This window comes from Hypanus sabinus, chromosome 1 (genome assembly GCF_030144855.1).
Source record: "Hypanus sabinus isolate sHypSab1 chromosome 1, sHypSab1.hap1, whole genome shotgun sequence".
Taxonomy (NCBI): Eukaryota; Metazoa; Chordata; class Chondrichthyes; order Myliobatiformes; family Dasyatidae; genus Hypanus; species Hypanus sabinus.
The window spans coordinates 202,157,666-202,173,608 of record NC_082706.1 but is presented as its reverse complement, the minus strand read 5'-3'; the positions used below and the strand labels follow the sequence as shown (position 1 = coordinate 202,173,608).

At 45.6% G+C, this 15,943-nt stretch overlaps 1 protein-coding gene across 1 annotated transcript in view; it reads left to right on the top strand.

The window, feature by feature from the left end:
* The first annotated feature begins 10,818 nt into the window (after positions 1-10,818).
* The window catches only part of LOC132401921 (SH3 and cysteine-rich domain-containing protein-like), a 169,195-nt gene continuing 164,070 nt past the window's right edge, over positions 10,819-15,943 (top strand). Inside the window, exons 1-2 of the mRNA XM_059984270.1 lie at positions 10,819-10,935; positions 11,012-11,506. Coding sequence (XP_059840253.1) covers positions 11,390-11,506 — 117 coding nt within the window. The 5' untranslated portion in view covers positions 10,819-10,935; positions 11,012-11,389. The remainder of the gene's footprint in view (positions 10,936-11,011; positions 11,507-15,943) is intronic.

Here is a 15,943-nt window from a genome sequence, read left to right as displayed (position 1 = left end):
TAAGCAATAAAGGTGGAGAACATGAGATGAAGAGTACTTGAAAGTGAGTCCATAAATTGTGGGAACAGTTCAGTGATGGAGAAAGTGAAGTTGAGTGAAGTCATTCTCCTCTGGTTCAAGACCCTGATAATTGAGGGGTAATAACTGTTGCTATACCTGGTGGTGTGGGTCCTGAGGCTCCTGTACCTTCTTTCTGATGGCAGCAGTGAGAAAAGATGCTCACCTGGTTGACGAGTGTCCCTGATGCTGCTTTCCTGTGACAGCACTCCACGTATATGTGCTCAATGGTGACGAGGGCTTTACTCGTGATGGACTGGGCCACATCCACTACTTTATGTGAGATTTTCCATTTAAGCAAATTGGTGTTTCTATACCAGGCTATGATGCAGCCAGTCAATATACTCTCCACCACACATCTACAGAAGTTTGTCAAAGTTTTAGAGTGAAGAGCCAATGCAATGTCATGTGTTGTTCACCTGTTGCAATGGTAGGCAAATTGGAGAGGATCCAAGTCACTTCTCAGACGGGAGTTGATATGTTTCATCAACAACCTCTCAAAGCACTTTATTACAGTGGATGTAAGTGCTACTGGATGATAGTCATTGAGGAACGTTACCACATTCTTCTTGGGCAATGGTATGATTGAAGCCTGTTTGAAGTGAGTGGGTATCTCAGACTGTGGAACGAGAGGTTAAAGCTATCAGTCAGCACTCCAGCCAGTTGATCAGCACAGGTCTTCAGTACTTGGCCAGGTACCCCGCCTGGGCCGAATGATTTCCATGGGTTCACTCTCCTGAAGGATGCTCTCACATCGGCCTCAGAGACCAAAATCACTGGTTCATCAAGGGCTGTGGAAGTTTGTGAAGGCTCCTACATGTTTTGAAGGTAAAAGTGAACCTAAAGGACATTCAACCCATCTGGGAGTGAAGCCTTGCTGACATTTATGTTGCTTGGTTTCACTCGGTAGGAGGTGATAGCATTCAAGCCCTGCCACAGATGTTGATCTTCCTTCAGTGATTCACCTTTGATCCGGATTTGCCACTTCACACGTGAGCAGGCTTTCCGGAGGTCATATTTGGACTTGCTGTATTTTTCTTGGTTGCCAAATCTGAATGCTACCGACAGGCTCTTAGCAGATTGCAAATCTCATGGTTCATCCAGGGCTTCTGGTTGGGGAAGACTCAGAATGATTTTGTGGAAACACACTCGCATGCAACCGTTTTTATAAAGTCAGAGACAACTGTGGCGTATTCATTCAGATCCTCTGATTAGTCCTTGAATGTGGCCCAGTCCACCAACTCAAAGCAGTCCCATAGCCGCTTCTCTGCCTCCTGCAACCACCCCTTTGTTGTCCTTATCTCTGGAGCCTTGCTCTTTAGCTTCTGACCGTGTGCAGATAGAAGGAGGACAGACAAATGATCAGGTTTCATGAAATGTGGTCTAGGGATGGAACAGTAGGCATTTCTGATCGTGGTATAACAGTGATCAAGGTTGTTGGGGCCCCCTCATGCTGCGGGTGATATAAGACCATAAGACACAGGAGCAGAATTAGGCCATTTAGCCCATCAAGTTTGCTCCACCATTCCATCATGGCTGATTCTGGATTCCACTCACCATCATACACCTGCCTCCTCACTATATCCTTTGATGCCCTGAACGATCAGGAAATGATCAACTACTGCCTTATCATATGTTGATGATAATTGGGCAAAGATTTCTTCAAACAAGCCTGAGTGAAATCCCAACAATGATTTGAAAGGCTGTTTCTTGTTTGTAGATGGTGGCACTCAGTTCCTCGTGTGCCTGTTTAACTTCGTCCTTTGGCAGTATGTAAACTGTGGTCAGGATCATGGAGGAAAACTTTCATGGTAAGTAGAACGATCAGCACTTATTTATTGTATGTTCCAAGTCAGGGGATCAACAGTGTGACAAGACTGCCCCATCCAGGTACCACAATGAGCTTATCGTGAAACACTGACCCTCACCTTTTGTCTTCTCCAAATCAGCTGCCCGGTTCGTTTGGTGTATCAAGAAGCCGTTGGGTCATTCCAATATATCTGGTGTGTCCAGAATGAGCCATGTCTCAATGAACACAGAGAACAGCAATTCCTCATCTCCCTTTGATACAGCAATTTTGCCCTTAGGTCATCAATCTTGTTCCCTAGCAACTGTATATTTGCTGACAAGATGCTCGGTAGAGGAGATTTCATAGCCCAGCGTTTTAGCCGAGGTGATATACCTTTGTTTGCTTAAAGGTGCCATATCACTTGTAAACCCCTCTCCAAGTCACTCACCCTCCTGACTTGGAAACATATCACCATTCCTTCATTCAAAATCATGGAATTCCCTCCCTAACAGCACTGTGGGTGTACCTACACCTCAGGGACTGCAGCAGTTCAAGAAGGCAGCTCATCACCACCTTCTCAAGGGCAACTAGGGATGGGCAAAAAAAAATGCTGGCTTAGCTGGCGACGCCCACATCCCGTATACGAATAAATATGAAACCAGGTTGGTTTCCTCGGCTGCATAAGTCTGGGGAAGTCAGTCTTTGGCCCCGCCAAACTCGTGAGATTGAGGCGCGCTTGGTCCCCCCCCAAAACCCCGGTTTGTGTGGATGCTGTGTCATTTGCTACCCTGTTACAAATCAATACCACGAAGTAACAGACAATACACTGCATACGATTAAAGGAATTATATTTATGAATCTTAACTGAAGGGTTAGTAAAGAATAACAAACAGAAAAGGGACCATTCTAATTAAACAGTCAAATGTGCACATGTTGGAGCTCATCTTGAACTTCTCTGTCACTCACACACTAGACCCTTGGTCAATGTGAAAGCCCACACCACCTTCCAAACGTCACTCGCAATCCATCTCGAACAAACTGATCCCCCACCAGATCGTATCCTATGACTGGTTCTCCTCAGCATCTTCTCTCTTCACCTCCTCTCGAACACAAGCCCCAAGCCCAACCCTATTATCTCTCACCAAGCTAATTGGATGGCACACATTCCACATCACCCCTTATCTTCAACAATAGCCCAAACAGGCCGAAAGCAGAACAGCAGCTAATACAGAGCTGCTAAATGAAATGCCTACAGCATAACAGTAAAGATGAGCACCAGAGCATTACAAATGAAATAATAAAACCTGCATGCTTGAGAGTTAAGTACACCAAGTCCTTCAGAAGATTGTGAAGTCATTAGATCATTAAGACGTTTAAAAGGTCTGTTACTTAAAGGGAAGTTCCAGGTGGGAGATTGCAGCGAGGGTAATTCAGAAGGATACTTACACATTTTGTAAGCTGCCAACAACAAGTCCCCATGGTTCACCAGCGCCATTTTGCAACAGCATGTGTCTTCTTGATAAAGGGTCTCAACCCAAAATGTTGATTGTTCGTTTCCCTCCACAGATGCTGCCTGAGCCACTGAGCTCCTCCAGCATCTTGTGCATGTTGATCCATTCCAGAATCTGCAGTCTCTCCTGTGTCTTACACTGATTAACGTTCCATGAGCTAATACATAGTTTCTCAAATATAAATACCTTCAGAGGTCCAGACGTCAATACCTGAAGGTCAAGACCATGACGGGCAAGTCCTGGGGCAAAGTCCAAAGCTACAGGCCCAGTGTCTGCAAGTCTGGGGCCAAGGACTGGAGCTCAGGAGGCAGCCTGTCCTTGGGCTGGAGGGCTGTCTGTGCGTGTGAGAGGCTGGTTGTGTAGGAGGTTGGAAAGGGGCCCTGATGAAGGGTTGCAGCTTGAAACGTTGATTGTTTACTCTTTTCCATAGGTTGCTGTCTGATCTGTTGAGTTCCTGCAGCATTTTGTGTGTGTCGCTGGTTTTGCTGTTGTTGTATACGGTCCTTGTTGCTGCTTGTGCTGCCCTGTTGAACATTGTGGTCACGTTATCCTTCTGCAATGTGTGGCGATACTTGCAGGCCATCCGTGCACATCCTTGGATGTGTTGGTTGTTAAAGCAAATGACACATTTCGCTGTAGGTTTCGATGTACGTGTGATCAACAAAAAATTGAAATCGGAATCTTTTTTCTTGCTTATCCCTATTATCCTGACCTTGTTTTCCTGTTTGTCCATTTTTTCTTACCTTAATCCTCTGACTGCCTTTACTTGAAAGTTGATTCACCCTATTATCTTCACTGGAAAAATCAGAATCAGATATATTATCACTGAAATACAGCATGTTAGAAATAGAGAACTTAGAAATGTAGAGTGCATTATAGGCTCTTCAGCCAGTGATGCTGTGCCAACTTTTTAACCAACTCCCAAATCAACCAAACCTTTACAATAGACAATAGACAACAGGTGCAGAAGTAGACCATTCAGCCCTTCGAGCCTGCCCCGCCATTCTGAGATCATGGCTGATCATCTACTATCAATACCTGGTTCCTGCCTTGTCCCCATATCCCTTGATTCCCCTATCCATAAGATATCTATCTATCTCCTTCTTGAAAGCATCCAGAGAATTGGCCTCCACTACCTTCCGAGGCAGTGCATTCCAGACCCCCACAACTCTCTGGGAGAAGAAGTTTTTCCTTAACTCTGTCCTAAATGACCTACCTCTTATTCTCAAACCATGCCCTTTGGTACTGGACTCTCCCAGCATCTGGAACATATTTCCTGCCTCTATCTTGTCCAATCCCTTAATAATCTTATATGTTGCAATCAGATCCCCCCTCGATCTCCTTAATTCCACCGTGTACAAGCCCAGTCTCTCTAACCTCTCTGCATAAGACAGTCCGGACATCCCAGGAATTAACCTCGTGAATCTATGCTGCAGTTCCTCTATAGCCAGGATGTCCTTCCTTAACCCTGGTGACCAAAACTGTACACAATACTCTAGGTGTGGTCTCACCAGGGCCCTGTACAAATGCAAAAGGATTTCCTTGTTCTCGTACTCAATTCCCTTTGTAATAAAGGCCAACATTCCATTAGCCTTCTTCACTGCCTGCTGCACTTGCTCATTCACCTTCAGTGACTGATGAACAAGGACTCCTAGATCTCTTTGTATTTCTCCCTTACCTAACTCTACACTGTTCAGATAATAATCTGCCTTCCTGTTTTTACTCCCAAAGTGGATAACCTCGCACTTATTCACATTAAACATCACCTGCCAAGTATCTGCCCACTCACCCAGCCTATCCAAGTCACCCTGAATTTTCCTAACATCCTCATAACATGTCACAATGCCACCCAGTTTAGTATCATCAGCAAACTTGCTGATGTTATTCTCAATGCCTTCATCTAAATCGTTGATGTAAATCGTAACCAGCTGTGGTCCCAATACCGAATCCTGTGGCACCCCACTAGTCGCCACCTGCCATTCCGAGAAACACCCATTCACCACTACCCTTTGCTTTCTATCTGCCAACCAGTTTTCTATCCATGTCAATGTCTTCCCCCCGATGCCCTGAGCTTTGATTTTACCCACCAATCTCCTATGTGGGACCTTATCAAATGCCTTCTGAAAATCAAGATACACTACATCCACTGGATCTCCCTTGTCTAACTTCCTGGTTACATCCTCGAAAAACTCCAATAGATTAGTCAAGTATGATTTGCCCTTGGTAAATCCATGCTGGCTCGGCCCAATCCTATCACTGCTATCAAGATATGCCACTACTTCATCTTTAATAATGGACTCTAGCATCTTCCCCACTACTGATGTTAGGTTGACAGGATGATAGTTCTCTGTTTTCTCCCTCCCTCCTTTCTTAAAAAGTGGGATAACATTAGCCATTCTCCAATCCTCAGGAACCGATCCTGAATCTAAGGAACATTGGAAAATGATTACCAATGCATCCGCAATTTCCAGGGCCACCTCCTTTACTACCCTAGGATGCAGACCATCTGGACCTGGGGATTTGTCAGCTTTCAGTCCCATCAGTCTACTCATCACTGTTTCCTTCCTAATGTCAATCTGTTTCATTTCCTCTGTTACTCTATGACCTTGGCCTATCGATACATCTGGGAGATTGCTTGTGTCTTCCCTAGTGACGACAGATCTAAAGTACTTATTAAATTCTTCTGCCATTTCTCTGTTTCCCATAACAATTTCACCCAATTCATTCTTCAAGGGCCAACATTGTTCTTAACTATCTTCTTTCTCTTCACATCCCTAAAAAAGCTTTTGCTATCCTCCTTTATATTCCTGGCTAGCTTGCATTTGTACCTCATTTTTTTCTCCCTGTATTGCCTTTTTAGTTAAGTTCTGTTGTTCCTTAAAAATTTCCCAATCATCTATCCTCCCACTCACCTTAGCTCTGTCATACTTCCTTTTTTTTTAATACTATGCAATCTCTGACTTCCCTTGTCAACCACTGTGGCCCCTTTCCTCCCTTTGAATCCTTCCTTCTCTGGGGGATGAACTGATTTTGCACCTTGTGCATTATTCCCAAGAATACCTGCCATTGCTGTTCCACTGTCTTTTCTGCTAGGCTATCCGTCCAGTCATCTTTGGCCAGCTCCTCCCTCATGGCTCCATAGTTTCCCCTGTTCATCTGCAACACTGACACCTCCGAGCTGCCCTTATCTTTCTTAAATTACAGAATTTATTGCAGATCATATTGTGATCACTACCTCCTAATGGCTCCTGTACTGCGAGATCGCTTATCAAATCCTGTTCATTAGATAACACTAAATCCAGAATAGTCTTGTCCCTGGCTGGCTCTCGTACAAGCTGTTCCAAGAATGCATCCCGTAGGCACTCTATAAACTCCCTATCCTGGGGTCCAGCACCAACCTGATTCTCCCAGTTCACCTGCATGTTGAAATCCCCCACAACTACTGCGACATTACCTTTGCCACATGCCAATGTTAACTCCCTATTCAACTTGCACCCAATATCCATGCTACTGTTTGGTGGCCTGTAGCCATCACCCATTTGGGTCCTTTTGCCCTTACTGTTCCTCAGTTCTATCCACACAGACTCTACTTCTCCTGACCCTATGTCCCCCCTTGCAAAGGACTGAATCTTATTCCTCACCAGCAGGGCCACCCCACCCCCTCCGCCCACATTTCTGTCCCTACGATAGCACGTATACCCTTGTACATTTATTTCCCAGGTCTGATCTCCCTGCAGCCATGTCTCCGTTATCCCAACAACATCATAATACCCATTCGCACCTGAGCTTCAAGCTCATCCACCTTATTTCTGACACTTTGTGCATTCAGATATAGAATTTTTAGCCCATTTCCCCTCTCTCTGTTTAAATCGCTACCTATTGTGCTTAACCCAGCTCCCCAAACTCCCAATGGGCTATACGCCCCTTGAATTTTGTTGTCCTTCCTAAATTTACTGATTCTTTCTGCACATTTAACTCCATGTTCCGTCAGACCATCCCTCTGTACACGTGTCCTCCTTATCACTTGTTCCGCCTCAGTTTTCTCTACTACACACTTAATACTCCGGAACTGTGTAGTCCCCACCTGTCCTTTACTCTTCCTCTCGCTAACCTCTCTCGCATTCTGAATCCCTGACCCCGCAAATTTAGTTTAAACTCCCCCGAGGAGCACTAGCAAATTTTCCTGCAACATGGACCTCAATTTTTCCATCATCAATGTGCCTAAGAGTCTCTTAACCATCCCTCATATATCAGCCTCAACCACCACCCTTCACAGTGCATCAACCACTCCCTGTGTAAAAAAAAAAGCTGACATCCCCCCTATACTTTCCTCCAATCACATTAAAATTTTGCCCCTTTTTATTAGCCACTTCCACCCTGGGAATAAATTCTTGGCTTTCCACTCAATCTATGCCTCTTATCATCCAGTACACCTCTATGAAAGAAAGAGAGCTTAGCTTTATTTGTCACACATACATCAAAACACATAGTGAAGTGTGTAATTTGTGTCAAATTAAACCAGCGAGCCACCTCTAGTCCTCATTCCCTCCAAAGAGAAAAGCCCTAGCTCGCTCATCCTCTCCCCATGAGCCAAGCTCTCTAATCCAGGCAGCATGCTGGTAAACCTCCTCAGCACTTTCTCTAAATTATGTTGTTTTATGGCAGCTGATCAGTGCACGACATAGAAATGCCAATAAGTTGCAAAGTTAAATAAACAGTGGAAAAGTTTAATGAGGTCATGTTACAGGAGTTTATGGATATTGTTTACCCATTTTCTGCTTTTTTCTTTGGTTACAAAGATAACGTGTGTTGTGTCGGCCTCTGTTAGCCTCAATAGACCATGGATTTGCGCCTTGGGAAGTTTCCAGTGTGCAAGCCTGGGCAGGATTGTATGGAAGACTGGCAGTTGGAAAGATAATGTATTACTTAGTTAAACAGTTAATCAGAGGAGGAAGTTCTAAGAATAGAGGAAAGGGTCCCACCCATAATGTGATTGACATAGAAGGGGCTCAAATATACATTATGAACTGCTCGATACTGGACACACTCAGCAGCTCGAGCAACATCTGTGGATGATGAAACAGTTGATATGTGTCACAAATCTGCAGATTCTGGAAATTCAAGCAATACACACAAAATGCTGGTGGAACGCAGCAGGCCAGGCAGCATCTATAGGAAGAAGCACTGATGACATTTCGGGCCAGTGGCCACACATTTTAATTCCACGTCCCATTCCCATTTTGATATGTTTATCCATGGCCTCCTCTACTGTCAAGATGAAGCCACACTCAGGTTGGAGGAACGACACCCTATATACCGGCTGGGTAGCTTCCAATCTGATGGCAAGAACATTGACTTCTCTAACTTCTGTTAATGCCCCTCCTCTCCTTCTTACCCCATCCCTGATATATTTAGTTTTTCCCCCCTCCCCTTTTTTTCTCTCTCTGCTCATCAGTCTGCCTGCTCTCCATCTCCCTCTGGTGCTCCCCTCCCCCTTTCTTTCTCCCTAGCCCTCCCGTCCCATGATCCTTTCTCTTCTCCAGCTCTGTATCCCTTTTGCCAATCACCTTTCCAGCTCTCAGCTTCACCCCACCCCCTCCGGTCTTCTCCTATCATTTCACATTTTCCCCTCCCCCTCCTACTTTCAAATTTCTTACTATCTTTCCTTTCAGTTCCACCTGCATTTTGTGTGTGTTGCCTGATATTATGGGTCCTGTCTTTTCATCTTGGTTAGCTGATCTATCGGGACATGCCTTTTCACTACTACCATTGGGGAGGAGGTACAGGAGTCTGAAGGTCCACACTCAATGATTGAAGAGCAGCTGCTTTCCCTCCACCATCTGATTTCTAAATGTTCGTGAACCATGGTCGTTCATTTTTTCACAATTTATTTATCTTTATTATTTATAAATCTACATTCGTAATCTCCAGGTGTACCGTGGCAAGTATTCTAACTGGTTGCATCACTGTCTGGTATGGAGGGGTGACTGCACAGGATTGGGAAAAGCTGCAGAAAGTTGCAAACTCGGTGAGATCCATCATGGGGACCAGCCTCCACACCAGCGAGTTCATCTTCAAAAGGCAGTATCCTTCATTAAGGACCTCATCACCCAGGACATGCCCTGTTTTCATTACTATCATCAGAGAGGAGACGCAGGAGCCAGAAGACCCACACTCAATGTGTTAGGAACACCTTCTCCCCACCCCCCCCCACCACCATTAGATTTCTGAATAAAGAATTAATCTGTAAAAACTACATTATTTTTGCTTGCTTTTTGCACTACTTATTTGATGTTTTTATATATATTAATTCATTTCAGGAGAAGGAAACCAGAGGTCCATGAGCCAGTCCTCATTGGAAGATCACCATTGGAGAGGGTTAGCAACTTTAAAATCCTCAGTGTCATTATCTTGGAAGACCTGCCCTGGACAGGGCACCTAAGTGCAATTATGAAGAAAGCATGTCAGGCCTCTACTTACATTGGAGCTTGCGAAGATTCAGCATGATATCTGAAAGTTTGACAAACTTCTATAGATATGTGGTGGAGAGTATATTGACTGGCTGCATCCTGGTATAGAAACACCAAATCCTACAAAAAGTAGTGGATACGGCTCAGTCCGTCACTGGTAAAGCCCTCTCCCCTATTGAGCACGTCTACAGAGCGTTGTTGCAGGAAAGCAGCATCCATCATTGGGGACCCCCACCATTCTGGCCATGCTCTCTTCTCATTTCTGCCATTAGGAAGAAGGTACAGGAACCTCAGGATTCACATCACCAGGTTCAGGAGCAGTCATTACCCCTCAACCATCAGGCTCCTGAACCAAAGGGGGTAACTTCACTTGCCCCGTCATTGTGGAAACATTTCAACCCATGGACTCATTGTCAAGTACTCGTTATCTCATATTCTCGATATTTATTGATTATTTATTTATTGATTGATTATTATTAATTCTTTCTTTATGGATTTGCACAGTCTGTTGTCTTTTACACACTAGTTGAACACCATAGTTGGGTGGTCTTTCATTGATTCTGATTTATGCTTATTATTCTATAGATGTATTGAGTATGCCCGAAGACAACGAATCTGGTGACATATATGTTCTTTGATAATACATTTACTTTGAACTTTAATATATAGTATATATCTTTGCTTTGCCCTGTACCGCTGCTGCAAAACAGCAAATTTAAGGGGACAAGAAATTCTGCATATAGTCAGACATATGTCACGACATTCGTCAGTGATCAACCTCATTCTGAGCCCACCACCATCCCGGTAATGGTTTGATATCGTGACAGTGAAACGACTGACAAATCACATCTAACAATTACATTCAACAGGCTCGAAATGAGATGCCCCGGATCCAAAAAGTGTCCGTGGTGGAAACAACTCTTGAGAATAGTTACTTTTGCTCCCTGGTGTCAACAGCGGCGTTGAGGAGCAGAAAGTTCTGGAAAAACACCACAGATGTGAAATGAAAATAGACAAATTAAGCCGCTTGGTTTTGCAGGCGTGCCAAGCCACCGCGCCTATCAAATGATAGGCTAGAAATCCTATCATATGCTGCCAACCTACAAATGTATCGTGATTTCTTTTTTTAAAAATTTGTACGTTTATTTTTTCCCCCTCATTTGTCATTGCTTTGTCTCGAACAGGCTAAGAGATGATCAGAATCTCGAGAGCACGTAGCCACGGGCGGCGGAGGACTGTGTGTCTCAGCGGTGGACGGTAGAGAAGATACGGCACCCTACTACAAACTTTACTGAATCATTGGCGCTGCCTACAGGTGTACGTCCACTTCATCCAGGCTCAGCTGCGGACGGGAGGATATTTGTTACTAGCATTTGATTAGCGGCAGAGTCTGTCTGCCCTGTTGCTACCCTCCCCACCAGCGTTGATCGCCCCGTCGCTGCCTCCGCTGTCCGGGGCTTTTCCGCGCTGCCCTACCGTTCGCCCCACGGCCGGGGGGTGAGGGGAGAGGGGAGGGCGCTGGTTGACCCACTCCCGGGACGGACACGGACACCTCGCCGGCGATGGCGAGCAGCGGGACGGTGACGGAGGGGCCGCCGGCCGGCGGCGGCGGCGAGGAGGTATCGGGCGGGCGAGGGTCCGGATCCCCGGTGTCCACACTAAGCCAACGGGAGAGCAAGGTAGAGAGGCGCCGGGGGAGGGGAGACCGGTTACCGAGAATGGGGGGGCGGGAGGGAGGAGGTGGGGGTGGTGAAGTGGTCGGTCTGTGGTGGAGAGGGGTGAGGAGAAGGTGTGAAGTAGGGGTGGGTGAGAAGGGGGAGGGTTGTAGAGGAAGGCGGAGGAAAAATTTGTGGGGAGGGGGAGATGAGTGGAGAATAAGAGCATTGGAGTGTGGTGCCAGGGAGATGGAGGCGGAGTAGGAGGAGAGAGAGGTCACCAGGTTTGGGGGGGGGGGCGGGTAGGGCTGGAAAGACAGCGGGGGTCTGTTTATGCAGATGCCCATGAATGGGTTGAGATATGAGTGTGGGGCAAACGATCGAGAGAGGCAGCTCCTACAGAAGGCCAGTGTAGGGAATGCAGGTGGGGGCAGAGAGGAGAGAGAGAGACGGAGGCAGATGGGACTGATGATCTGTGGGGAGGTGAAGAGAGCTGAAGGGGCAACGGCATGTGGGGGAACTGAAGAGGGTGTAGAAGGGGTGGAACTATATTTGGAGGGATGGTGTTGGCAGATTAGACAGTGCAGGAGGAGGGTTCACAGAGGTAGGAGAGGCTGTTGAGGAGGGCCATCCTTGGCTTGTGGAGAGAATGTTGGCTGGGGGAGAAGGGTTAGCACATCAAGAGGAAGGGCTGAGGAGACGAAGTGAGACAACTTCCTGTGGAAGTTGGTAGAAGCCTGAGGGGTGACTGGAAATTGGTTTTGATTTGTTATTGTCACATGTACCAAGTTAACTTGATTTGCATACTGTTCATACAAATCACATCATTGCACAGTGCAATGAGGCAGTACAAAATGAAACAATGATAGAGTGAAGAGTAAAGTGTAACAGTGACGGAGAAAGTGCAGTGTGCTGGTAAACAATAAGGTGCAAGGTCAGGGGTAAGTCCTTTCGTACAAGAGATCTGTTCAGGAGTCTGATAACAGTGGGATAGAAGCTGTCTGTGCGCCTGGTGGTATGTGCTTTCAGGCTTTTGTATCTTTTACCCGATAGGAGAATGTCCGGGAGGTAGGGGATAGTCCACAGAGAGCGAGAGATAGAAATAGCTAAGGGGGAAAGTCCTTCCAGGAGTTGGTGGGGAAGCTGATGGGGGAACAGGGTGGTAACAGTGGCAGTGGTGGGGGAAGGGTCCCTAGAGAGTGAGGGATGTGGAGAAATCATCCACAGAGAGAGAGAGAGAGATGGGTGAAGAGGGCGCATCTAGGACAACTGATGAGGTAGAGCTGGTGAAGAGGGAGAAGTGGGGAAGTAAAAATGTAAAGATTTTAAATATTAGCTTTATCTGTTGCTCATATCATACATTGAATCATGTATAGTTGGGAGAGTCTAGGATCAGAGAGCACAACCACAAAACACAAGGATGTCCCTTTAGAACAGAGATGAGGAGGAATTTCTTTAGTCAGACGGTGATGAATCTTTGGAATTTATTGCCATAGATGGCTTCGGAGGTCAAGCCATTGGGTATATTTTATTTTATTTATTTATTTGGATTTGTAATCATATTCTAAGAAAAACACAGCATTGTTTTTTCCCAAACAATTGTGAATTGAATCTGAGACTTGGAGTACTGTGAGCAGTTTTGGGCCCCTTACCTAAGAAAGGACGCGCTGGTATTGGAGAGTGGCTTGAGGAGGCTCATGAGAATAATATCAGGAATGAAAGGGTTAATATATGTGGAGCGTTTGATAGTACTGGCCTGTGCTTGATGGAATTGAGAAGAAACCTATCCAAAATTGAATGGCCTAAGCGATGTGGATGTTTCTTGTAGTGGTGGAGTCTAGGACCAGAGGGCACTGCCTCAGAATACACGGTTGTCCCTTTAGAATGAAGATGAAGAGGATTTTTTTTAGCCGGAGTGTGGTGAATCTGTGGAATTCATTGCCATAGATGGCCTTGGAGGTGAAGTCATTGGGAATATTGGGTATATTTAAATTGGAGATTGATACATTATTGATTAGTAAGGATGTCAAAGGTTATGGGGAGAAGGCAGAAGAATGGGGTTCAGAAGGAAAATAAATCAGCCATGATGGAATGGCGGATCAGACCCGATGGGTCGAATAGTTTAATTTTACTCCTATGTCGTATGTCGTATGCATACAGTGAACTGCATTGTTTGTGTCAATAACCAACACAGTCCAAAGAGGTGCTGGGGACAGCCCGCAAGTGTTGGCATGCTTCTGGTGCCAACATACCATACCCATAACTTATTAACCCAAACCCTAAATGTACATCTTTGAACTGTGGGAGGAAACCCACGCGGTCATGGGAAGAAAGTACAAACTTCTAACAGACACTGGTCGGAATTGAATGTCGATCGCTGGCACTGTAAAGCGTTAAGCAACAGTGATGCTTAGAGGATAAGGTCCATGGAGGTTGGTAGTCAGGGAAATGAGGGCTCACGGCAGGGATTGAGAGGCAGGCTGGGGCTAGTTTGGCTTCCATGGGTGAGAGAGAACCATCTGTGGGGAGCCATGGAACAGAGTGTTGGGTAGGATGGAGAAGTACTTCCTTCTCCTTACAAGAGGCCATCGACGGGAGCTGTGATCTGATGTGATGTGAACCATGAGTGTGTCTAAAATGGTGAATGTGAAAGTGAAATGTGGGAACTAATGGGGACCATTTGGTTGAAATGTAATTACGTACTCGGAACAAATGTGAGAAATAGTTGTCATATTGGAGATACTGCAATTGAAAATATACTGGAATAAATATGCAGTAGAATTCATATTATTTTCTACATTACTGCGTAAATTATCCTCATGGAGTCAGAGGCAGGTTTATTATTACTGACGTATGTCAAAAATTCTATTTGTTCTATTGCATAAGAAATACCTGAATCCTGGAATATTACACAGCACAGTTTGATAAAGTACCTCAATAAGAACATCTCTCTTTTGCCTGTTATGCTGTTGGCATTTAGGGAAGCAATGAAGGTCCTCCATCTCTAGCGGTGGTCAGAGCTTCCTTCATTGTGCCAGTAGATTTATCTCGGTTCTCACTACTGTCAGTCGTACAAGACCCGGGTGGAGACTCAGGAATACCGTCACACTCAGATGAAGAAGAATTCTTCATTGCTGTTTTTGTAACAGTTTTGTTTTACCAGTCAGGGTTGTTAGCTCTGAGCTGAACCCCTGAACCTGGAAGATCGGTGGACCGCAGTTACTCTGGCCTCCACCTTTCACCTGTTTGGTATGGGCGACCCTACCAAGAGCCAAAGCACAAAGCCCTGACTTCAGCCAACGTTGCTCTCCGAATCATTGAGGAATGCAAGCCTCCAAACCCAACGACAAGGTTGTGGTCTTCTTGGAGGTCAACATAGAACGTTACAAATCAGTACAGGCCCTTCAGCCCACTTTGTTTTGCTGACTTTTTAACCTTCTCTAGTTTCAACCTAACCCTTCCCTTTTACATTGCTCTCCATTTTTCTTTCGTCCACGTGCCTATCTCAGAGTATCTTAAATGTCCCTGATGTATCTGCCTTGGCAGGGCATTCCGCGCACTCACCTCTGACATCCCCCCCCCCCCCCCATATCTCCTAACAATCACTTTAAAGTTATACCCCCCTGGTATTAGCCTCTGGCCATCCACTTGACCTATGTCTCTTATTACCTTGTATACCTCTATCCTGTCACCTCTCATCCTCCGTCACTCCAGAGAGAAAAGCCTTACCTTGCTCAACCTATCCTCAGAAGGCATGCACTTTAGTGTAGGCAGCATCCCGGTAAATCTCCTCTGCATCCTCTCTAAAGCTTACACATCCTTCCTATAATGAGGTGACCAGAACTGAACAGACAATTTCAAGTGTGGCCAAGCAGGGTTTTATAGAGCAGCCACTATAGAACCTCATGGCTCTTGAACTCAATCCCCTTCTTAACACACCATACACCTTCTTAACCACCCTATCAACTTGCATAGCAACTTTGAGGGATCTGCAGACGTGTACCCCAATATCCCTCTGTTCCTCCACACTGCTAGGAATCCTATCATTATTGCCGTATTCTGCTGTCAAATTTAACCTTGCAGAGTGAATCACTTCACCCTTTTCTGGGTTGAACTCCGTCTGCTATTTCACAGCCCAGCTCTGCATCCTGTCAATGTTGCATTGTAACCTGTGAGGATCTTCTGCATTATCCACAACTCCATCAACCTTTGTAACGTTAGCACAGACGTTGAATATTCCATTTGGGGTGATAGTACAAACAAGTCAGACGATGGAGAGGACCCTGCTTAATCACTGCATGCTGTTCTGGTCACCGCGCCATAAAAGGAATGTGATTACAGAGTGAGGTTGCAGAAGAAATTCAAGTGGATGTGACTGGGGATGGAAAATTTCTGCAATGAGGAGCGACTGCCTATTCCGACATGTTGGTCCATGTTCTCCTCTACTGTTACAATGAGGCC